Source organism: Entelurus aequoreus, linkage group LG19 (genome assembly GCF_033978785.1).
Source record: "Entelurus aequoreus isolate RoL-2023_Sb linkage group LG19, RoL_Eaeq_v1.1, whole genome shotgun sequence".
In the NCBI taxonomy this organism is placed as follows: Eukaryota; Metazoa; Chordata; class Actinopteri; order Syngnathiformes; family Syngnathidae; genus Entelurus; species Entelurus aequoreus.
Window position 1 is genome coordinate 27,529,920 of NC_084749.1, and position 25,214 is coordinate 27,555,133.

The following is a 25,214-nucleotide window of genomic DNA, read 5'->3' on the forward strand; positions in this document are numbered from 1 at the left end:
GTGTAGCATCATTTGAAAAGTCACCCGCTAGAGAATGAAGAGTGCTTGAAACTCTGCATGTCAACATCTCCGGCCGGTGCCACACCAACAAAATGCCGAAGCCACTATTTCCAGATCAACACCGTATGAAAAAAAAAGACAATGGATTTGTTTAGCGGTGAGTGTGCAGGTGCAGGAGGGCTTTGTTGCATTCTTAGCATTGGGTCATAAACTTTAGCTTGAGCTAAAGTTGGAACCTTCTTCCCAATCTCAACCTTTTTTGCTATGAAATTTGGCTTCTGTTGTACAGGATTGCCACAGTGGGTCACTTGCATGATTGTTTGGCCTACATTTGCCCTTCATGATGCACGGGTTCCACCTAGATTATGTCATTTCAAAATGTTATATCTAGGGCTGCAACAACTAATCGATTAAATCGATTAAAATCGATTACAAAAATAGTTGGCGATTAATTTAGTCATTGATTTGTTGGATCTATGCTATGCGCATGCGCAGATGCAATTTTTTATTTTTTTTTAATAAACCTTGTACAACATGTACAAACAGCTGAGAAACAATAATCAAAATAAGTATGGTGCCAGTATGCTGTGTTTTTTTTCAATAAAATACTGGAAATGATATAAATGTAGTTTGTCTCTTTTATCTGATTATTAATCGATTAATCGAAGTAATAATCGACAGATTAATCGATTATCAAATTAATCGTTAGTTGCAGCCCTAGTTATATCCAATTATTTTTAAAGGGTGGCAAGAAGAATCATTGCCAAATGTTACAATTCCGTTCAATTGGAAACGTAAACTATGATCTTATGCTTCCACCTTGGGGTGTCTAAGGTCAATCAAGCAATTAATCAAATTGTATAAAACCCCAGATGGTGAAAAAGTAGAAACCTTGAGAAGGGATCGCAGATGCAAAGACCCCCCTGCAATAGATGTCGAGTGGGTACAGTTATTGAATTGTTAAATTAATATTGCTACAATTAATTCATTGTTAGATTAATAGATAGTGGTAGTCACGTCCATCAGGAAACCAACAAATAGTCATGAGTGTATCTTCTTCCAGGCTCATCCAGTTAGCTTCGCAGAGATGTCTATCTGTGATGGTGAAGTGGTCCAAATAGTAGTTCAATTCGGGTCAGCTAACACCTCCTCCAGACTGGTACCTTCAGAAATGAACCGTGGCCACCTGGTATCATCTCCAGGCAGGAGGGTGGAAGGGGGGGAAAGAGCAGAGAAGCGGCAGATCAACTGCTCCAAAAAGGGGTCTATTTAATAACTACAATATATAAATACATTTTAAGGCGGTACTTGAATGCTTCTACTGAGGAAGCATCTCTAAATATTGCTGGTAAAACATAGCAGAGTACTGGACATTGTCTAGCCCACCAACAAGAACAACATGACACAGACAAAGAGCACATTCAGCATTCAAGTTTCTCAAGGATACTATCGTATGACGGTATTCTAGTCACATTCATATTGAAGATCACTCCATGAAAAGGCTCCTGTTACTTCAGAGTCTAATGATACAGAGTGAACTGTCTATTCGTGTAGCGCCTTTTTTCATGTGTACTTTTCTTTTCCATTCATAGGGTCCCCCTGGTGCTCCAGGTCCTACTGTAAGTAAGAACATTTATTTCTGTCTAGAGTTGCATACATTTTTCAACAGGATTATGCAATAATGATGGGAGATTCACACCACTGTCGCAAAGTTTTCCCACTGTCATTCCCCTTTTTGAAAATATATTGGCCAGTTTTTATTAGAATGAGTATTAAAATTGGTTGTTTCCTAGATACCGACCAAATTCCCTCAGTACTAATGGATACCAATTCACGTAAAATCAAATGTTAATCTATTGCGATACCTTCCTTGCACATGGCATGAGTTCCGATTGGAGACTCGGTACCGGCTACAGCCCTTGGCGGGTAAACAAGCATATTTATATCCGACTCAGCCGGACTGCCTCTAGGTAATGTTGCAACAGTTGGTGCGTAATAAGTATAAACACTTTATAGCGATCAACAAAAGACAAGACTGGCACATTCAACTTAAAGGCAAACACCACTTCCTGACTACGGCATCACACCAAGGACAAACTGAGATAAATGCATACTTGCAAATGAGACTCAGAAGTATAAGAAAACAAGATATACTGGATAGCACAGTTATTATCAGATCAGTATTGAATGTTAAATGTTTTTAATAAACAAATGAATAATTATTACAACATGAACACAAGCAAAAGTACCAAAATTGGCTATTCAATAGAAATACATGTATAATATAGCATCTATCAATTAATTTAATTGCTTTTTGACAGTTAATATCAAACTGTCAGCTTTCACAAAAGTGTAATCTTTTTCATGGACTTCAATGACATTCACAAGTATTAGGAAAAATTCATGTTTTTTGTTTTTTTTACACAGCCAAAAAAAAGGCATCACGGAAATGTCTGCCTCATTATTAATGAGCCCGCTTTCATTTCGTACCTAAGCACTTGTGCCTCACTTATTGATCAGTTGGACAAGAGAACGCAATTTTTTTTTTCCACAATTCTAATAAACCAGGAAAAACATCAAACATCTTTTTTTTGTCTCCACACAGTATGTGATAACTGGTGGAATGTTTTATTTACCCCTCTGCAGGGAAAGAATGTGACAGCTTATTGATACAAGACGTTACTCTCATATTAAAATCCTTTTTTTTTTCCAATTGTAGCTATAGTAGAAATATATGTTTTTCTTTAACCCAGAGGCAAAGGTTATTTTTGTTCAATAAAAATACATGCTTATTTTGTCCCCACAGAGGCAGCTATATGAGGATTCAGCATTCTACAGCCCGTCTGACTCTAATGGTTCCCCCGGGAAAGAGGTGAATTCAATAAATTAAGTTTGAATGCATAACAGACAGATGGATAGTGAAATACATTTATTACTACATGAATCTGCATCAGTTTGGTGCTGATTGTGTTCGTCAAGATATTTCTCTAATTTCTGATCAGAATTTCCAGAACACTGACGTCAGCCTACCAGACCCGAGTTCCGAGATCTTTAAGACATTGAATTACATGAGCAGTGTGATCGAAAGCATTAAAAAGCCCCACGGAACAAGAGAGAACCCTTCTCGTGTCTGTAAAGACTTGATGGATTGTCATCACAAGCTAAAAGATGGTGAGGGCAGCTTGACGGATGAGAGTCAATGATTAAAAAAGTATTATAATAATTAACACTAAAGTAATTTCTTATGATAATCTTGTTCCCGCTCTCTTTAAGGATGGTTCTGGATTGATCCAAACCTTGGATGCACTTCAGATGCTTTCCAGGCTTTTTGCAACTTTACTGCAGGGGGTCAGACTTGTTTACATCCCCTGGCTCCCAATAAGGTAATAAAGTATATAGTGATCAAATCTTAAGATGCATAGTGCAACAAAACAAGCATTCACCATGATGCTATTAGCAGTCTTAGCTCTGATACTGAAGCAGTTGCACTTTTTGTGATGACAGATTGATGGAACCTCTGTTTTTGTCCCTGCAGATGGTGTTTGGTGTAGGGAAAGTCCAAATGAAGTTTCTCCATTTACTGAGTACTGAGGCCAGCCATAGCATCACACTCCATTGCCTAACAGATCCTTCCAACAGCACCGCAGATGGCTTCGTCTCTCCCGGCCACACACATAATCGTCGGTTTCAAGGCTGGAACAATCAAACGTTCGAGACCGACACGCTACTTGAACCACACATGCTACAAGACGAGTGTGAGGTAGGACTGCAGCATTGTCCTAGTTTTTTTCCAAAAACGGTCATATTTAACACTGGTACAGTCGGTCTTATGTTCCTCCTGGTGCGTGACAATTCCCAATACTCTCGCCTCTTGTGACCATGAGTTCCTGCAATGATGATTCTGCAAAATGTATGAGCCTGCCTTGTCATTTTCTCAGTGATTTTGAAGCTGTCTTTAAAGAACCCATAGCGTCCAGTCTTTATGTATTTTTTGCTCCTGAAAATGAATCGGGCCGCCATTTCCCAAATTATCAGTTTGTTTTTCAATAATCGTTAGATAACCAAATGTACTTGGAACTCCCCCTTTCCATCGGCACACTCCATATGTGGTCCACTCTTGGTGTGACGTCTTCTAGAGCAGTGTTTTTCAACCTTTTCTGAGCCAAGGCACATTTTTTGCGTTGAAAAAATCCGGAGGCACACCACCAGCAGAAATCATGAACTCAGTTGACAGTTAAAATTCATTGTCGCAATTGTTGGATATGACTTTAAACCATAACCAAGCATGCATCAATATAGCTCTTGTCTCAAAGTAGGTGTACTGTCACGACCTTTTTTTGCTGTTTTCCTGTGTGTAGTGTTTTTGTTCTTGTCTTGTGCTCCTATTTTGGTGCCTTTTTCTCTTTTTTTGGTATTTTCCTGTAGCAGTTTCATGTCTTCCTTTGAGCGATATTTCCCGCATCTACTTTGTTTTAGCAATCAAGAATATTTCAGTTGTTTTTATCCTTCTTTGTGGGGACATTGTTGATTGTCATGTCATGTTCGGATGTACATTGTGGACGCCGTCTTTGCTCCACTGTAAGTTTTTGCTGTCGTCCAGCATTCTGTTTTTGTTTACTTTGTAGCCAGTTCAGTTTTAGTTTTATTCTGCATAGCCTTCCCTAAGCTTCAATGCCTTTTCTTAAGGGCAGTCACCTTTTGTTTATTTTTGGTTTAAGCATAAGACACCTTTTTAGCTGCATTTACAAAGCAATTAGCTAGCGGCTGCCACCTACTGATATGGAAGAGTATTACACGGTTACTCTGCCGAGCTCTAGACAGCACCGACACTCAACAACAACAACACATAATTTGCAGACTATAATACTGGTTTGCAAAAAAAAAAATTAACCCAAATATGTGAAATTAGATAATCTCCCACGCCACACCAGACTGTATCTCACGGCACACTAGCGTGCCGCGGCACAGTGGTTGAAAAACACTGATCTAGAGAACTGGAGCCCATTTCCTCGCATAGACAGTGTGGATAAAGACATACAGTATAAAACTCGCATTCTACTCACTTAATTGCATGTTTTTGTCACCATGGTCCATGATTACTACAAAACTGATGTGGTTAACATTATAAGCAAAAATAAAATATAAAATAATCCCCATTTCCGGACTTCCTCGCTCTTCCATCTCATCTTCCATAGACAGTATAGCCTGGTTCCTCATTATCTTTCAACATTTCTTCAAGCATCTTGAGGAAAAAACATCAGTTTTTTTCAAGATGGCACCGCTGTAGTTGCAAATCTGTTTAATTTAGCTAAAATCTGCTTGTGTGGGACAGGACATCATGCACAAACAGAAAATAAATTATCCGGTTTACTTTAAAAAAAAAAAACAATTACCCCATTAATTTGAGCGAGGATGAAAGATTTGTGGATGAGGAACGTGAGAGTGAAGGATTACAGTGCAGTGAGGATGTATCTTTTTTTGCTCTGACCGTAACTTAGGTACAAGGGTTCATTGGATTTCACACTTTCTCCTTTTTCTATTGTGGATCACGGATTTGTATTTTAAACCACCTCGGATACTATATCCTATTGAAAATGAGAGTCGAGAACGCGAAATGGACATTCACAGTGACTTTTATCTCCACGACAATACATCCGCGAAACCCTTTAGCTACGGAGCTAACGTGATAGCATCGGGCTCAAATGCAGATATAAACAAAAGAAATAAACCCCTGACTGGAAGGATAGACAGAAAATCAACAATACTATTAAACCATGGACATGTAAATACATGGTTAATGCTTTCCAGCTTGGCGAAGCTTAACAATGCTGTTGCTAACGACGTCATTGAAGCTAACTTAGCAACGGGACCTCACAGAGCTATGATAAAAACATTTGCTGTCCACCTACGCCAGCCAGCCCTCATCTGCTCATCAACACCCGTGCTCACCTGCGTTCCAGCGATCGACGGAAGGACGAAGGACTTCACCCGATCCTCCGTGCGGCTAGCGCGTCTGCTATCCAAGTCAAAGTCCTCCTGGTTGTGTTGCTGCAGCCAGCCGCTAATACACAGATCCCACCTACAACGTTCTTCTTTGCAGTCTTCCATCCATCCATCCATTTTCTACCGCTTATTCCCTTCGGGGTCGCGGGGGGCGCTGGAGCCTATCAGTCTTCATTGTTCATTAAACAAATTGCAAAAGATTCACCAACACAGATGTCCAGAATACTGTGGAATTTTGAGATGAAAACAGAGCGTTTTTGTATTGGGTTCAATGGTGTCCCAATACTTCCGTTTAACTAGTGACGTCACGCGCATACGTCATCATACATAGACGTTTTCAACCGGAAGTTTAGCGGGAAATTTGAAATTGCACTTTATAAGTTAACCCGGCCGTATTGGCATGTGTTGCAATGTTAAGATTTCATCATTGATATATAAACTATCAGACTGCATGGTCGGTAGTAGTGGGTTTCAGTAGGCCTTTAAACTTTGAAACGTCCCAATGGGCGGCGATCGACATGAAGTCAACTTGTCAAAGGTTTTAAGACGTCATTTCATCTTGTTGACACAAATGGATGAAGACATGTCGATTCTGGAGGTCCAAAATTAAAGAATAATACACAGGCAAAACCCAGGCCGCTCAATGGGTATATTGGGGCCTGTGTCAAATATCAGCTGTTACGGAGACCGGGAAAGCAAGTGATTTTTGTGTGTGACACGCTCGCCAGGCATGATGTAACTGTTGTTGATAAAATAAAGTTGTTTATCAAGGCAAAACCGTGGTCTGTGTTGCCATTCACAGCCTGTTTTTAATGGCAGGACCACGTTTATTTGCTTCTGCTCCTCTGGAAGGACATATTAAACTTTTTGTGGTTCGCTTTATTACAACTTCCCTTATTACGTGATTACGCGCGGATTTGCGAGGTCTCGTAAAAGTCTGCGCTATTTCGCTACACAATGTAGTCGCAATCAGAACGGCGGTGGGGATTGCCAGGTGGCAGTGCCCTACCATGGTGACGCTGTGACGCCGTTTCGGATCGCTTGGAAATCCAAGGTCATTCTGCTCACGTTTAGTAGATCAGCTTTGCGTGTGCTATCAGGTTTGCACGTGCTTTAATGCACGAAAACCTCTAGGAATTCAGGGCTTTTATTTCAAACATGAGTCACACGAATAATTTGAAGTCAATCAATCAAAGTGTATTTATATAGCCCTTAAAGGCCTACTGAAATGAAATGTTCTTATTTAAACGGGGATAGCAGGTCCATTCTATGTGTCGTACTTGATCATTTCGCGATATTGCCATATTTTTGCTGAAAGGATTTAGTAGAGAACATCGACGATAAAGTTCGCAACTTTTGGTCGCTGATAAAAAAGCCTTGCCTGTACCGGAAGTAGCGTGACGTCACAGGTTGTGGAGCTCCTCACATCTGCAAATTGTTTACAATCATGGCCACAAGCAGGAGAGCGATTCGGACCGAGAAAGCAACGATTACCCCATTAATTTGAGCAAGGATGAAATATTTGTGGATGAGGAAAGTGAGAGTGAAGGACTAGAGGGCAGTGGAAGCGATTCAGATAGGGAAGATGCTGTGAGAGGCGGGTGGGACCTGATATTCAGCTGGGAATGACTAAAACAGTAAATAAACACAAGACATATATATACTCTATTAGCCATAACACAACCAGGCTTATATTTAATATGCCACAAATTAATCCGCATAACAAACACCTCCCCCCTCCCGTCCATATAACCCACCAATACAAATCAAACACCCGCACAACACACTCAATCCCACAGCCCAAAGTACCGTTCACCTCCGTAAAGTTCATACAGCACATATATTTCCCCAAAGTTATGTACGTGACATGCACACAGCGGCACGCACGTACGGGCAAGCGATCAAATGTTTGGAAGCCAAAGCTGCGTACTCACGGTAGCGCGTCTGCTATCCAACTCAAAGTCCTCCTGGTTCTGTTGCTGCAGCCAGCCGCAAATACACCGATCCCACCTACAGCTTTCTTCTTTGCTGTCTTCATTGTTCATTAAACAAATTGCAAAATATTCACCAACACAGATGTCCAGAATACTGTGGAATTTTGCGATGAAAACAGACGACTTAATAGCTGGCCACAATGGTGTCCCAATATGTCCGCACAATCCGTGACGTCACGCGCAAACGTCATCATACCGAGACGTTTTCAGCAGGATATTTCGCGGGAAATTTAAAAGTGCACTTTACTAATCTAACCCGGCCGTATTGGCATGTGTTGCAATGTTAAGATTTCATCATTGATATATAAACTATCAGACTGCGTGGTCGGTAGTAGTGGGTTTCAGTAGGCCTTTAATCACAAGTGTCTCAAAGGGCTGCACAAGCCACAACGAAATCCTCGGCTCAGATCCCACATCAGGGCAAGAAAAAACTCAACCCAATGGGATACAATGAGAAACCTTGGAGGGGACCGCAGATGTGGGGAAATGGACATTGAGTAGATCTAGTTAAAAGTGAGAGTCCAGTCTATAGTGGGGCCAGCAGGGGATCATCTTGAGTGGAGACGTCCTCAACTGATGCACAGATGAGTGGTCCACCCCGGGTCCTGACTTTGAACAGCTAGCGCTTCATCTGTAGTCACCTAATAACTTCTCCACGCAGGAGGGGGGGGGGGGCAGAGCAGAATAGAGACGGCAGATCAACTGGTCTAAGGGGGGGTCTATTTAAAGGCTAGCGTATACAAATGAGTTTTAAGATGGGACTTAAATGCTTCTACTGATCGACTACTAATTGTTAATAATTCTACTAATTGTGTTGCAGATCCAAGATGGCAGCTGGCACCAGTCCCGTTTCTTCTTCCATACTCAGGAGAGTCACCAACTACCTATCGTAGACCTTGAGGAACCCACAACGCCACGTCCCAATGTTCAGCAACATATAGAAGTTGGTCCTGTTTGCTTTTTTTGAAGTAACTGCCATCATTCTCGGCCTTGTTTACACAATTGGCTGGATCCCTCCTGAATGTTTTCCATCCAAGGAAAAAAAACTGTACTCATCATGTATGAAATATGGTTTTGCTTGTTTCAATATTAGCCGAATGGTGCTAAGACTGGCTGTATATATGGACCCATATTGCCCTCAAATCCCAGTGTTGGGCCTCACTATGCAGCAGCCAATCAAAGTCCACTAAAACACACCTCGCCTCCCCTCCACACACACTCAGACCCTACTTAAAGGAGTGTCTATGATGGGAGCACTGTATAACTACAAGTATATATGAGTGCAATAGCATGTGGATGTTGTTGAAATGATTTCCAGGCAGAGGCTTGATGGATATTGTTTTCATGAAATGTTCATCTTCACAGATGGTGCTCTACCTCTACCTTGCTTTCTCAAATAATTGCTTCTAGGTTAGTCTTTGTTTCCTTTGTGTCGTATGTACCGGTTACATCAAGGTTTATTATGTTGTATAAGTACTTATGTTGATTTGGTCACTTTTAATTTATGAACCGTTATTTAGTGTGCTACATATTTTTGTAGCTTTAGCTTACATGTGGTAGGTTCTTCTGGGGAATCTTGTCATTGGTGCTGCAACAACAAATGAGTCAGTGGTAGTTTTTCTTTTCTTTTTTTTTGCGTTTCCTGTGTATATATTGCCAGCATACTGTATGTTTATTTATATCCTTTTTGGTTTTTAACATTACTGTACAACAGTAAATAATACTCTCAGAGAACTACTTGTTCAACCACACTTATAGAAGTATTTATGTTTTGGTGGTGTTTTTTCTGTACAGTTATCACACTCCAGTTTGATCGGAGGTAGCTGCAGTGAACTGGCAGCTAAAGCCAGAATTCTATAAAACACAGTCGTCATATCCTTAAGTTATATTACTTTAAGCAAAGTATAATTATATAAATCCTCTGGATAAAAGAAATGGATGCATTTGTATAAATAATAAATATGATGACAAATAAATTGAACATTTACCACTGGTTGTGTTTTTTTAAGGTATATCACCTGTATGACTTATTTTGATTGGAAAAGAATGAGTGCAGGCATGCATTTCACAAAAAACAGCAAAAATATGAGTCAAATACGCCAAAACAAATGATGTGTTATGTTTTGACTAAGGGGAGGTGACGGCAACAGACACCAGAGGTCGAGTAACGTTCAATAATTTATTATATATATAGTCCATATATATATATAATAAAAAACAATACTACTAAACTGTATAATGGACTGTGTGACCAAAATACAAGAGTGTGTGGTGTAAGACTATGTTTGTAGATAGCTGAAGTGTGTTACCAAGTGTTGATGAGAGCGAAGGAACACGGAAGTCCATGGAACAGGCAGGTGATCCGGGCGAGAGAGAAGCTTCAGAGTCCGAGTCCATGCGAGGGGGTCGAGATCCGGGAAGGCAGTCGAGATCCAGGAGGGGAAGTCCAAGGGAGCGAGACACACATCTCGAAACCAAGGCAACGGAAGGAAAACAGAAGACAGGAGACAAATCAAGCACGGGGAAGAATGGCGGAGAGAGAGCAAAAGAGAGCATAAAGCTTGTGTCTGCTTACGATACACCATAGAGAAACTAAGTTCCCACCAGGATACCTGGGTCCACTGGTCCTTTAAGCAGCTCGCCCTCATCAGTTCCAGGTGTGCATATTGCTGATTGTCTGCAGGCTTTTAGCTGCGTGGGCGTGCTGCTCTCAGCGTGAGCAGGGGTGTGTCTGAGCACGCTGTCACCGGAGCCTCTAGGTGCTCCCGCAGTGGAGGGAGAAGCAGACTGCGCGTGCGCCGTAACATGATGCTAGTTATTATTTACAACAAACTCTCTTCTTGTCTCTCATGGACACACACACCTGTTGTTGACTTTAGACTAGAGACTGCACATCAAGGCTGCGGAACAGAGACACGCGGCAGGTTTACACACACACATGCATCCACAAAAAAATATACGCCACACACACATACCCCACCTCCCATCCAACGCCTTTGACGCAAATCCCTTAGGGGTGATGGACAGCTGGGCAGCGCCTGAAGAGCTGCAGCCAGCCACCGTAGCCCCCACTCCCTCCCCTCTGTTGCAAGTCTCGAGATGTATGTTGTAATATATGTGCTTTGCTATGGAGGTTTGTTCCCTCTCCAGACTGGGCCCCCTAAGGAACCCAGTCTAGATTGTATTTTTTTACTCATCCTCCCCCAGCGTTTACATTTTCCCCATCTTTTACGGGGCACCTTGTGGCGACCCATCAGCATTCCTGTTCTGTAACCCTGTACACTGTTTGTTTGTCTAATCTTGAACGGGTTTGTGCTGAAAACAAAGTTTTGTTGTACTTGTGCAATGACAATAAAGACCTACCTACCTACCTACCTATTTGACCACAATGATCGTAATGGTGGCCATTGGGACTCAGGCGGGTACTTGATAAAACAAAGTACTCACTGGCTTCTTACGCTCTCACAGGAGGAACAGCAGTCAAGTTACAGAACAAAAATCATGCACACTGCCTTCCTGCTCGGTGCAAAATAAGCTTAAAAGCATGTCAGTTGCAAACTGGATTTTACCACACCAAGCTGTAAAGGTGAGGCTCCTGAAGTCAGCATTTTTTTATCATGTTTTTTTAGAAGAAAAGTAGATGATCCATGATCGGAAATCCCACCATATTTACAAGTTTAGGGTTTTTTGTTTGTCAAACTTGTGGCATCATTGGGCCTTTTTGAGGGAGCCTTCAACTCCCCTAAATATTCTTAAAACCCACTAAATTATTTGGTGTCATAATAACACACCATTATCATTGAATAGTGCATCTGTAGGTGGGTTCCAATCACGTGACCTTGAGGCACATCCGGGCATTTCTGGGTTTCAGGCGATGGCCTAAGCCCCATTAGGCTACTGTTTATTTACCTGAATCGGCCCAGATTTAGGCTTTTTTTTAGTTTTAGAGACAAACATAAAAGCATTATTTCATCCATCCATTCATTCATTCTTAAAGTAATCTTACTTATCTCATCATATGAAATATGACTTACTTCACCAATTATTATTATTAAATTCTTACTATTATTTATTTATTTATTTTTATTGTAATTACTTATGGAGTTTATTGTGAAAAAATTGTGAACAGGAAGTGAACAAAAAGTTTTGCAACTGTTATGTAAAGAAAAGGGGTAGGATTAAATAAGCTCTGCTTCTTCCTACTCCTTTTCGAACATGTTGAAAAGAAACTGGAAATTGTGATGTATCATGTTGTATGCTTGCATGTTCGAAATAAACTCAAACTCAAACTCAAACTCAAACATAAAAGCGATCATGAAAATATGTTTTATATGGGATAGATTGGATTTTTTTTTTTAAATGTCAACCATTTATCATGTTTTACCATTTACTGCTACCTCACTTCACTTGACACTTACGGTATTTCGAGAAGAAAAGATTGGAGGCACATCATGTCTTTACATTTGGAGGGGTCCACAAATTAAACATTAATCGGTGAAGAACAAAATTTTACTTATTCCTGAATCGGTAAGTAACGTATTTGATTGACATAATTAGTGCCGTGCTGCTGTGATCGTGGCGCTAATGAAAAAAGATATGTTGGTTTGCAGTTGATTTCCTGCTAAAATTATTAGCCTCATCTACAATTCATGTCTGCAGTTTTTTTCATGCTGTGAAGTTCATATTTTATCTCATTATTTAGCTATAGATGTCCCTGTTGTTCAACAATGTTTGCTAGCGATATCAAGATTCAGTATATGCTGTTGAGCCTACGAGAGAACTGTTCTTCTAGTTTATTAATACCATTAAGGATATTTTCTGGATGCTATCAAATATCACCAAAGACGCTATAATGTGGTAATCTGTATCGAATAAAGCACTTGGCTTTCCTGCCCAACAACAACAACTAAGCTTTCAGTTTCTGTTATGAAAATCGAGAAAGAAAATACGGTGTGTTGTACCAACAATCACAATATTTATCACTAGGACTTAAAATAATGTTAGTTTATTTCCACAACCTGGTCTTCCTAATTATATTTAGGCATAGCAACCACAGAAAAACAAAAAGTAATGCGATCTCTTGTCCTTCCTTTACGTTTTCTTTACAACCCTACTCAGTGGCCTAGTGGTTAGAGTTTCCGCCCTGAGAGTTCAAACCCCGGCCGAGTCATACCAAAGACTATAAAAATGGGACCCATTACCTCTCTGCTTGGCACTCAGCATCAAGGATTGGAATTGGGGGTTAAATCACCAAAAATGATTCCAGGGCGCGGCCACCGCTGCTGCCTACTGCTCCCCTCACCTCCCAGGGGGTGAACAAGGGGATGGGTCAAATGCAGAGGACAAATTTCACCACACCAATTGTGTGTGTGACAATCATTGGTACTTTAACTTTAACTTGAACTTTAATTTAGTTCTGCTATCCAACACTACTATAATTTTCCTGAGGGAACTCTCCTGAAGGAATCAATAAAGTACTATCTATCTATCTATCTACTACATAACTCGATTGCACCACAGAAAGTTTCCCAAACAAATAAAATTTTCAAAAAAACATTTTACAAAATGATCACTGCAGACACACGCATGGTCTGATTGTATTCCACAAGATGATGAAAGTGATATTTTTAAGAGCCATTTCCTTTGTCGTACTCTCTTTTTCCTGACTCTATTCCCTTTATGAGACACTTCTTTCGGGACTCTATGAAAGTTCTTTCCTATCTCTCTATTTGAGCGACTGGAACACCTAAAAACAGAACAGCAATAAGGCATTTTCTAATCAAACTCTACACTCACTCTCACTTGTTTTAATGCTACGCTCAAGCTGCTTGACCATCATGTGAATTAAGCTGCGAATAAGAAAAAACGATGTGAGACTATGCAACCATCCCTAGGGGGTTAAGCCTCCTATGTCTTTAAAACCTATGGTGACGCCTGTTTCGAGCTTTAATCCAGGGTCCTTGAGTGCACCACAGTTATGTGCTGTAAGATGCAGAGGTGAAACTTAGACATCATTTGTCCGATGCTCTCACAATAGATTTATTGTGTTTATATCTTTCTTCCATCACCTCATCCTTGTTCCCAAATATTGGTGCTGTATTTGAATGCATAAATGTGAGATTTTATGACGATTATAATGAAGTTGTCGATAAATGTTCCAAAATCCACTGCAGACACGCTCCAACATTTTGTACAAAATCTTTCTAGATAATTTGTCTCATATTGTCTCTTCCAAAAAGGTGCATCCAAAAGGTTTTGACAGCGCTTCACTTTTTCCAAATGTTATATTATAGCCTTACTCCAAAATGGAATAAATAAATTTTTGTTTTAAAAATTCTAAACACAATATCCCTTAAGGACAATGTGAAAACTTTTTTTTTTTTTGGCAAAATAAAAATAAATCACATGTACATACGTTTTCACAGCCTTTGGCAGTAAATACAGCCTCAAGTATTTTAGAACGGGGGCGGGGGGGGGGGGGGGTATTTTTATTTTATTTTTATTTATTTTTTGGTCATAAAAAAATACAATCATGTGTGCTTACGGACTGTATCCCTGCAGACTGTATTGATTTATATTGATATATAATGTAGGAACCAGAAATATTAATAACAGAAAGAAACAACCCTTTTGTGCGAATGAGTGTAAATGGGGGAGGGAGGTTGTTTGGGTCGGTGCACCAATTGTAAGTGTATCTTGTGTTTTTTATGTTGATCTAATTTTAAAAAAATAAAATGTTTTTTATTTTTTTATTTCTTGTGCGGCCCGGTACCAATCGATCTACGGACCGGTGGTTGGAGACCACTGTTTTAGAACACGATGCCACAAGCTTGGCACACCTATTGCTTTTTGTCCATTTCTCTTAGCAGCACCGCTCAAGCTCCATCAGGTTGGATGGGAAGCGTTTGTGCAGCCTTTTTCAGATCTTTCCAGAGATGTTCAATGGAATTGAAGTCTGGGCTCTAGCAAGGCCTCTCAAGGACATTTACAGAGTTGTCCTGAAGCCATTCCTTTGATATCTTGGCTGTGTGTTTCGGGTCGTTGTCCTGCTGAAAGATGAACCGTCGCCCAAGTCTGAGGTCATGAGCTCTGTGGAGCAGGTTTTCTTTCTTTCTTTCTTTCTTTCTTTCTTTCTTTCTTTCTTTCTTTCTTTCTTTCTTTTTACAGGATGGCTCTGTCTTTCTTAACACAGTTGTACTCTAATTAAACTGTAGCAACGTCTCAAGGATGATCAGTTGAAACAGGATGCCACTGAGCTCGCTTTCGAGCTCCACTGCAAAGGCTGTGAATACTTATGTACAGTCGTGGTCAAAAGTTTACATACACTTGTGAAGGACATGTCGGAACATATTGCTGGGTATTGTGGCCAAACAGCTCAATGTTTGTTTCATCCGACATCACATGGACGAAGATTAGACCTTCTGGAGGAAAGTTCTGTGGTCAGATGAAACAAAAATTGAGGTGTTTGGCCACAATACCCAACAATATGTTTGGAGGAGAAAAGGTGAGGCCTTTAATCCCAGGAACACCATTCCTACCATCAAGCATGGTGGTGGTAGTACAAACGTATTATGCTCTGGGCCTGTTTTGCTGCTAATGGAACTGGTGCTTTACAGAGAGTAAATGGGACAGTGAAAAAGGAGGATTACCTCCAAATTCTTCAGGACAACCTAAAATCGTCAGCCCGGAGGTTGTGTCTTGGGCGCAGTTGGGTGTTCCAACAGGACAATGATCCCAAACACATGTCAAAAGTGGTAAAGGAATGGCTAAATCAGGCTAGAATTAAGGTTTTAGAATGGCCTTCCCAAAGTACTGACTTAAACGTGTGGACAATGCTGAAGAAACAAGTCCATGTCAGAAAACCAACACATTTAGCTGAATTGCACCAATTTTGTCAAGAGGAGTGGTCAAAAATTCAACCAGAAGCTTGTGGATGGCTACCAAAAGCGCCTTATTACAGTGAAACTTGCCAAGGGACATGTAACCAAATATTAACATTGCTGTATGTATACTTTTGACTCAGAAAATTTGATCATATTTTCAGTAGACCCATAATAAAATCATAAAAGAACCAAACTTCATGAATGTTTTTTTGTGACAAAAAAGTATGTGCTCCAATCACTCTATCACAAAAGAGTTGTAGAAATTATTGTAAACTCAAGACAGCCATGACATTATGTTCTTTACAAGTGTATCCTCTTAAAGCCCAAGCTGTTTGTTTACATGCTTTTTTTTATTTCTCTTTGCTATTTGGGCTTATTGGACCCTAATTAGAATAAAAACTAAGAATCCTCTTTTGATATGATGTACTTAGTCCATAAGTACACAAACGTGTACTTCATGTTTAGTGACATGCTAATTCTTATTTTTACACTTTTTTTTTTTTAAATTCCATTGTATGTTATACTCTTCTGACACCACCAGATGGCAGTATAAGTGTCCACATAAGCGGCCGTAAGACCCCAATTCAGTAGTGTACACAATTTTGGAAATAAGAGCTAAAAGGTGCTGTCCACGCATGTGGCCACTAAGCCTTTAGAGGGTATGTAAACTTTTGACCACGACTGTACATGTAATTTCTTAGATTTTTATTTTTAATACATTTGCAAACATTTAAAAAAAAAAACCTGTTTGTACATTGTCATTAATGGGTATTGTGTTCACAATTTTGAGGACAAAAATGAATGTATTACATTTTGGAATAAGGCTGTATTATATAAACTGGAGTGCTGTAAATGACAAAGGGCAGCCTGTTTCCAGTGAGGGTTGGACTCCGCCAAGGCTGCCCTTTGTCACCCATTCTGTTCATAACTTTTATGGACAGAATTTCTAGGCGCAGTCAAGGCGTTGAGGGGATCCGATTTGGTGGCTGCAGGATTAGGTCTCTGCTTTTTGCAGATGATGTGGTCCTGATGGCTTCATCTGGCCAGGATCTTCAGCTCTCACTGGATCGGTTCGCAGTCGAAGTGTGAAGTGACTGGAAAGAGAATCAGCACCTCCAAGTCCGAGTCCATGGTTCTCTCCCGGAAAAGGGTGGAGTGCCATCTGTGGGTTGGGGAGGAGACCCTGCCCCAAGTGGAGGAGTTCAAGTACCTCGGAGTTTTGATCACGAGTGAGGGAAGAGTGGATCGGGAGATAGACAGGCGGATCGGTGCGGCGTCTTCAGTAATGCGGACGCTGTATCGATCCGTTGTGGTGAAGAAGGAGCTGAGCAGGAAGGCAAAGCTCTCAATTTACCGGTCGATCTACGTTCCCATCCTCACCTATGGTCATGAGCTTTGGGTTATGACTGAAAGGACACGATCAAGCGGCCGAAATTAGTTTCCTCCGCCGGGTGGCGGGGTTCTCCCTTAGAGATAGGGTGAGAAGCTCTGTCATCCGGGAGGAGCTCAAAGTAAAGCCGCTGCTCCTCCACATCAAGAGGAGCCAGATGAGGTGGTTCGGGCATCTGGTCAGGATGCCACCCGAACGCCTCCCTAGGGAGGTATTTAGGGCACGTCCGACCGGTAGGAGGCCACGGGGAAGACCCAGGACACATTGGGAAGACTATGTCTGGCCTGGGAACACCTCGGGATCCCCCGGGAAGAGCTGGACAAAGTGGCTGGGGAGAGGAAAGTCTGGGCTTCTCTGCTTAGGCTGCTGCCCCCGCGACCCGACCTCGGATAAGTGGAAGAAGATGGATGGATGGATGGAAGTGCTGTAAATACTTTCCGGATGCACTTCATGTGTGCTGTGAGCACATGTCTCATCACTTTTGTCTCTATAAAGCAGGTCAGTTGTGTCCAAACTTTTTTCCCCCAAAGGAATGAAAAATTATATTTTTTATTTGGATCTATTTTATAAATACTATATATTTCAGGACAAAGCTTGGATATTTGTATTAACATGACCAATGTTTCTTTATACATTGTGTCCTTCCCATTTTTTGTGGGTTTTTTTTTGTTGTTGATATAGTATTTATACAATGTGCCACGGAACACAATTTTATTATTACAAACAAACAAAAAAGGACCAAACAACTCAAAATCTCATTAGGTCGAGTGTTTACTCATGAGGACCTTACATAATAAACGGGATGTAATTGCATCTCCGGACACTGAGGGGCGCTAAAGAGCAGAGTTTAAACCGGATCTAGCAGCCAGGAATTCCCGCATGGTCACCGGTGGAAGAAGAAGAAGAAGAAAAAGGTTTGTTTTGAAGTGTGGCTGCTCGCTCCCTGCAATGTGGTCCACATTTTCCATGCCGACAAACATAATGTCGCCCCCGGAGACATCTGTGGACAGCAGTAGTGAAGGCGAAGAGTCGAAGGGGACGAAAAGAAAGGTTTCTCTCTCGAAGTAAGTGTTCGGAAGTCAACCTAAGACCATACGCAGATATCAAGTTCATGTAGTGTTTATTTGTAATTATGTAGTTATTAAAATGATATCACCGAACTCTCAATATTTTTGTCGTTCACAAACTAGACTATAAAGTTATTTCATAAAAAAACACAACACGTTCCTGTGCAGTAGCTGCTTCCGGTGACACCGACTTGAAACACTGCCTTGTAATATTTGGTCCACCCAGGCTCCAGCAACCCCCGCCACCCCACAAGGGACAAGCGGTAGAAAATGGATGGATGGATGTTGCCAAAATCATTTTTTTATGTCTATTATATCTGAAAAATTACATTGTGACGAATAGCTAACTACTACTAAAGTAAGAGGGATTTCTGCACAACTCTCTGTTCTCTCACTGCAAAATGTAGGTGTGTGATCCATGAGTTAACTACAGTTCCTAGTCGAATCACTGTAGAATTGATATTTAAAATGTCCTTTTTCGTCATACTGTTAAAATGTTGACATTAAGAGAAATAAACAGCATATGTTTTAACAACTGATTAATTAATAACTAACCATTGCAACACTTTTAACTAGAGATGCCAGATAATATCGGACTGCCGATATTATCGGCCGATAAATGCTTTAAAATGTCCATCCATCCATCCATCCATCCATCTTCTCCCGCTTATCCGAGGTCGGGTCGCGGGGGCAGCAGCCTAAGCAGGGAAGCCCAGACTTCCCTCTCCCCAGCCACTTCGTCTAGCTCTTCCCGGGGGATCCCGAGGCGTTCCCAGGCCAGCCGGGAGACATAGTCTTCCCAATGTGTCCTGGGTCTTCCCCGTGGCCTCCTACCGGTCGGACGTGCCCTAAATACCTCCCTAGGGAGGCGTTCGGGTGGCATCCTGACCAGATGCCCGAACCACCTCATCTGGCTCCTCTTGATGTGGAGGAGCAGCGGCTTTACTTTGAGCTCCTCCCGGATGACAGAGCTTCTCACCCTATCTCTAAGGGAGAGACCCGCCACCCGGCGGAGGAAACTAATTTCGGCCGCTTGTACCCGTGATCTTGTCCTTTCGGTCATAACCCCAAGCTCATGACCATAGGTGAGGATGGGAACGTAGATCGACCGGTAAATTGAGAGCTTTGCCTTGCGGCTCAGCTCCTTCTTCACCAGAAGAAGGAGCTTTAAAATGTAATGTCGAAAATTATCAGTATCGGTTTCAAAGTTATCGGTATCGGTTTCAAAAAGTAAAATTTATGACTTTTTAAAACGCCACTGTGTACACGGACGTGGCGAGAAATACAGAGCGCCAATATACCTTAAAGGCACTGCCTTTGCGTGCCGGCCCAGTCACATAATATCTACGGCTTGTCACACACACAAGTGGATGCAAGGCATACTTGGTCAACAGCCATACAGGTCACACTGGGGTGGCTTTATAAACAACTTTAACACCGTTACAAATATGCGCCACACTGTGAACCCACACCAAACAAGAATGATAAACACATTTCGGGAGAACATCCGCACCGTAACACAACATAAACACAACAGAACAAATGCCCAGAACCTCTTGCAGCACTAACTCTTCCGTGACGCTACAATATACACCCCCCGCTACACCCTACCCCCCCCACCTCAACCCCGCCCACCTCAACCTCCTCATGCTCTCTCAGGCAGAGCATGTCCCAAATTCCAAGCTGCAGTTTTGAGGCATGTTAAAAAAAATTATGCACTTTGTGACTTCCATAATAAATATGGCAGTGCCATGTTGGCATTTTTTTCCATAACTTGAGTTGATTTATTTTGGAAAACCTTGTTATATTGTTTAATGCATCCAGCTGGACATCACAACAAAATTAGGCATAATAATGTGTTAATTCCACGACTGTATATATCGTATCGGTTGATATCGGTATTGGTAATTAAGAGTTGGACAATATCGGAATATCGGATATTGGCAAAAAAGCCATTATCGGACATCCCTACTATAAACAGGATGTCCTTAAAAGGAAGTGGCCACTGAGCTTAGAGTGCCACAGTATTACCGGACAGAAGTTTTTCCCACAGCACCGGAAAGTATCAGTGGCGTTGGGTATCTAGGGAAATGAGGGAAGCACTTAGACCCCTTCTACACTAAGCCGGATAAGGTTATCCAGGGTAAATCCCACCTAACCTTATCCGTGTCCACACACACAACAATGTCACCGTTTAAGACCCCCTGCCCCCTCCGTCCGCCGGCGCCACACGACCAAGTACGCATGCACGAAAAAATGCGGGCGTCATAGTCACCTCTGACCTGGAAGTGTATTCTTACCCTGTGTTTCAATGTAGACTATTGACACATTTCTTTTAACAGTAAACCTTGCTTGCCTCACCATCAGCAGCTGTTAGACTATTGTAGTGAATCACACCTGAGCCATCATACATGAATCATATCTTTAATGGACGTGTGAAAGTAAATGTGATAAAGGACATTTTACAACAGGACACTGTGCTTGTAGGGTGAAATTGGCTGTCGTATTTGACGGCCGCAGCCACTTCATGGCTTCACAATAGTTACGGTGTACAAAACTAGACGTTGAGTTATCGCTTGACATACAAAGCGGACAATAACTGATAGTCTGCTTTGCCAGTCCAAATGCATTTGCTATTTTTTGTGGTCTTCCCTTGTCCACGGAAGCATGCATTTTCGTTGTCTCTCCTTCGACAAATGGACAAAGTTTTTCACTAAGTAGAATCACAGCTGACCTGGACATTCGAAAGTTCTCTTGCCGTTCCTCTAACACAGGGGTCGGCAACCTTTACCACTCAAAGAGCCATTTTGGCAAGTTTCACAAATTATAGAAAGTAATGGGAGCCACAAAAAAATTTCTAAAATTTAAAATGAAAAACACCGCATACAAAGCTTAAATGCTTTGTGCTATGTTAACCAGGGGTCTCCGACACACGCACCAGCACGCACTTTAATGTGGAAATTTGATGTTATACTTGCCAATCCTCTCATTTATCCCGGGAGACTCCCGAATATCAGAACGTGATGACACTGCAATTGGCACCCTCTGCGGTCTGCCCTAACAGTGTACCTGCTCGACCACATGTAGAATGCCGCTTCGCAGTTTGCTCACGTAATTGACAGCAAGGCTACTACCTCAGCAGCCACACATCTTACACTGACGGTACCAATACCCAGAATCCCATGCAGCCCTAACTCTTCCGCTCAACCAACGCACGGAAGGGGGGGGGGGGTTGATGTGTGGGGGGATTTGGTGGTAGCGGGGGTGTATAATGTAGACCGGAAGAGTTAGGGCTGCATGGGATTCTGGGTAATGGTTGTGTTGTGTTTATGTTGTGTTACGGTGGGATGTTCTCCAGAAATGTGTTTTTCATTCTTTTTTGGTGTGGGTTCACAGTGTGGCGCATATTTGTAACGTAACAATGTTAAAGTTGTTTGATATGGCTACCGTCAGTGTAAGCTGTGTGGCTGATGAGTAAGTATGCTTTGCTGTCCCCTGTGTGTGCAAGGAATAACAACATGCGGCTGGACTGGCACACTATATGTAAATGCTATAGAGGACAATTACTGCAGTGCAATTAGGGCACGCCCTTTATATAGTAATTAGAGTGTAAATAGGATTATTTTTTTCCCTGGAAGTAATCTATGAGAGACACTGAGATCCATAAGTCTCCTGGGAAAATCGGGGGGGTCGGCATGTATGTAGCTGAGCCGCATCAGAGTGGTCAAGGAGCCGCATGCGGCTCCGGAGCCGCGGGTTGCCGACCCCTGCTCTAACACAACACACTCGGCGACAAACATTTTTTTTGCCGTACCCGAATATGATGAAGAGTATATAGCGCTTGACTTCACTGTAACCAGGGTGGGAGACGAGGAAAGACCGGTGTGTTGTTTCCTTTAATGTTAATAAGATTACAATATTATGCAGAGGTATAGTTAACAATAATAATGGATTTCATTTGAACAATTTTATAGACAAATTATACTGTCTGTAATCACGGTGGAGAGTGGAGGGGCGCAAAATATTTTCTTCTTCGTAGGTGGGGCATGACAGAAAATATTTGAGAAGCACTGGTATAGCACATCACTATATTGATTAACAGATGCATTATAATGCACGACCAAGTCAGCTGTGGTTTGTGCGTATCAAGAAGTTAGGACGCCATCTACTGTACGGAGTTGGAAGACAAGCTATACAAACAGTCCCGTTATAATGTGTTTGTTGACTACGATAAACACACCAAAGCTATATAAAAATGTTTTTACTGTTGTTAAATGTTTATTTTAATTGTTCCGGGCTACCACAAATAAATGAATGTATGGGAAACACTGACAGATTTAAAGTAAATGTATTAACTGAATCGCACACCCGTTGAGATTGTTGCCGTTCAGCTCCTTGTTAGGGAACAAACATATTAAAACAAACAGTTTGTCAAGCATGGGAAACCTATGATGATTTTTCTCATTTTTACAATGTTGGATGCTCCTGTTAAACAATGCCATAGTGTCAAATCATAAGGTTCATACATTTCGGCGCTAGCATGCACAAAGTTTTGAGTTTTGCAGTCTTTTTTTTTAACAGTAGTGTCAGTGTGATGTGACGGTGTGGTGGACGTACTTATGTGGGCATTTATGATACATGCTGTCGGCCAGCTTTCACCCACTGCGCTTCAGGCGATTAGACTGTTGGCGACATTTTCCTGTGTCATTCCTTTTGTCTAATGCCCTCCTGTCTGTTTTGGTGTCTATAAAATAAATATTCCTGTTTATTTGTCCACAACAATGTACACGGGATTGTTTTGTCAATATAGGCCACAACGAAATTAGATTAACCGCTAAACTCCAACATGCGACATGCAGTGTTATTAATGCTGGTAAAAACAGTTTTTTTTAATGCAGGTCTGAATCGATATGAGATAGGCAGGTGTACCTAATATTATGACCCAAGGTGTTTATGAAGTTTATTTTCGACCGTGTCTGGAAAAAACAATAGCGATGATGTTTGTCGTCAATTTACACCAAAGCATGTTAGACGACAATGAAGTGTGTTAAATGTAGATAAAAATCATCCTAGGTTCCCTTTAAGTAAAGGTTGTAGTGCATTTTAGGTTTATCACCTATTGTGTCTGATTGTGTATAATTAACTCTTGTTTTGCCAACAGTTGTGGTGTTTGTGGCACAGAGGAGGCCAAGTACAAGTGTCCTGCCTGTTTCACGCATTCTTGCAGGTAAGAACATGGACATACTAGCCTGCACTACATACTTAGAGAGTGGAGTAATTTCCAACGCAAGACTTTAAAAACTGTGCCACATGGAAGAACCGGGAGGGTGCACATGTCCACAATTTAATAAGTAATGACTGTTTTTGACCTTGGGCAAAATCACTTCATGTTTGATTTTTTTTTTCATGCTAAAGTGACCACATACACATGTTCCGAATCCTTGTCCTTGACTCAACTTGTCCAGTTTCCGGTTACCAAGCCAAGTCCTGAAAGCCAATACTTGTGGTTTGAGCTACTGTCATCCTGTGTTTTTTCCTCAATCAGAGTGTGATCATGAATCAGGAGGAAAAAATCTAACTCAGTGCTGTAGGTCCAATTGTCACATCCGTCTTGAGTAACTAGACATTTTTTTTGTTGAATTAAGTAAGGAGTTAAGTCATTTTGTATGTTAAATACACTCAAAGCATTGTTGGTAAATTAATATATGCTAAACATTCACATATTTTTGTTACAGGTAACAAAGCCACTTAGTATCATAGCTAATCTAAAATATATTACATTTTGACTGCCACAAACTTGTATTGATCCCCAAGAGAATATGTATAAAAATCGAAAATATAACTGAAACACTCTCAAAAACACTAGAAAAAGTAATACAATAAAATATAATAAAAACTACCGACTATGCAGATGTAATAGCACATAATAAAAACAATAGAATTGTTAGACTATAGAATACAATAAATTAAACAGGGTTCACACACTTTCAAATCAGGCAAAGAAACATAATTACAAATAGATAAAGAATGAATATGAATAAAAGTAAATACAACTTAAATTTGCACATTATGCAAAGGAAGGTGCGGTAGCATTGGACAGGTAGTAGCATGAATAAACCAGAATCATCTATTACAGAACTGTTATATTCTTATTCTTTTTATTACTCTGCCAAGTAAATCCTTTTTGAGGGCTTAAGAATACTTGAAAATGTACCTTGTTCTTAAAAAAAATATACACATGTTCATCATGTTAGGACGTACGATTTACATACGTATAATCATCAATGACCACATATATATAGGGACGGCGTGGCGAAGTTGGTAGAGTGGCTGTGCCAGCAATCGGAGGGTTGCTGGTTACTGGGGTTCAATTCCCACCTTCTACCTTCCTAGTCACGTCCGTTGTGTCCTTGGGCAAGACACTTCACCCTTTGCCTCTGATGGCTGCTGGTTGGCGCCTTGCATGGCAGCTCCCGCCATCAGTGTGTGAATGTGTGTGTGAATGGGTAAATGTGGAAATACTGTCAAAGCGCTTTGAGTACCTTGAAGGTAGAAAAGCGCTATACAAGTACAACCCATTTATCATTTATCATTACAGTAAAACACAGGTCGTTAGCCATTTTGATTTTCTGGCCCGATTTGGCCCGTTGCATTTTTTCTTAGTTGTTGGTTGTGTGGATGTTTTATTTTGCATGTGTTTATTTTGTCATCATGTGTTGTGGGCCAACAAAAAAATAGCTGTGGGCAGCAAATGTCTGCTGGGCCACACTTGACACCCTTGCTTAGTGCTGAGCGATATTACAATATATTTCGTAGTATGACACGAAAATGTCTACAGTACGATATAACTCTATTGCTTGTATTGCAATTTTACATC

At 41.1% G+C, this 25,214-nt stretch overlaps 2 protein-coding genes across 4 annotated transcripts in view; both read left to right on the plus strand.

Annotated features, from left to right (window-relative positions):
* LOC133635240 (collagen alpha-1(XXIV) chain) overlaps window positions 1–9,955 on the plus strand; it is a 251,057-nt gene extending 241,102 nt beyond the window's left edge. For both annotated transcript variants that reach the window (XM_062028200.1, XM_062028201.1), the window contains 6 exons: window positions 1,593–1,619; window positions 2,807–2,872; window positions 3,003–3,171; window positions 3,274–3,383; window positions 3,536–3,760; window positions 8,818–9,955. In XM_062028200.1, the coding sequence (XP_061884184.1) occupies window positions 1,593–1,619; window positions 2,807–2,872; window positions 3,003–3,171; window positions 3,274–3,383; window positions 3,536–3,760; window positions 8,818–8,964 (744 nt within the window). In that variant the 3' untranslated portion in view covers window positions 8,965–9,955. The remainder of the gene's footprint in view (window positions 1–1,592; window positions 1,620–2,806; window positions 2,873–3,002; window positions 3,172–3,273; window positions 3,384–3,535; window positions 3,761–8,817) is intronic.
* An 8,153-nt stretch (window positions 9,956–18,108) lies between these two features.
* znhit6 (zinc finger HIT-type containing 6) overlaps window positions 18,109–25,214 on the plus strand; it is a 57,914-nt gene continuing 50,808 nt past the window's right edge. For both annotated transcript variants that reach the window (XM_062028202.1, XM_062028203.1), the window contains exons 1-2: window positions 18,109–18,334; window positions 23,499–23,564. In XM_062028202.1, the coding sequence (XP_061884186.1) occupies window positions 18,150–18,334; window positions 23,499–23,564 (251 nt within the window). In that variant the 5' untranslated portion in view covers window positions 18,109–18,149. The remainder of the gene's footprint in view (window positions 18,335–23,498; window positions 23,565–25,214) is intronic.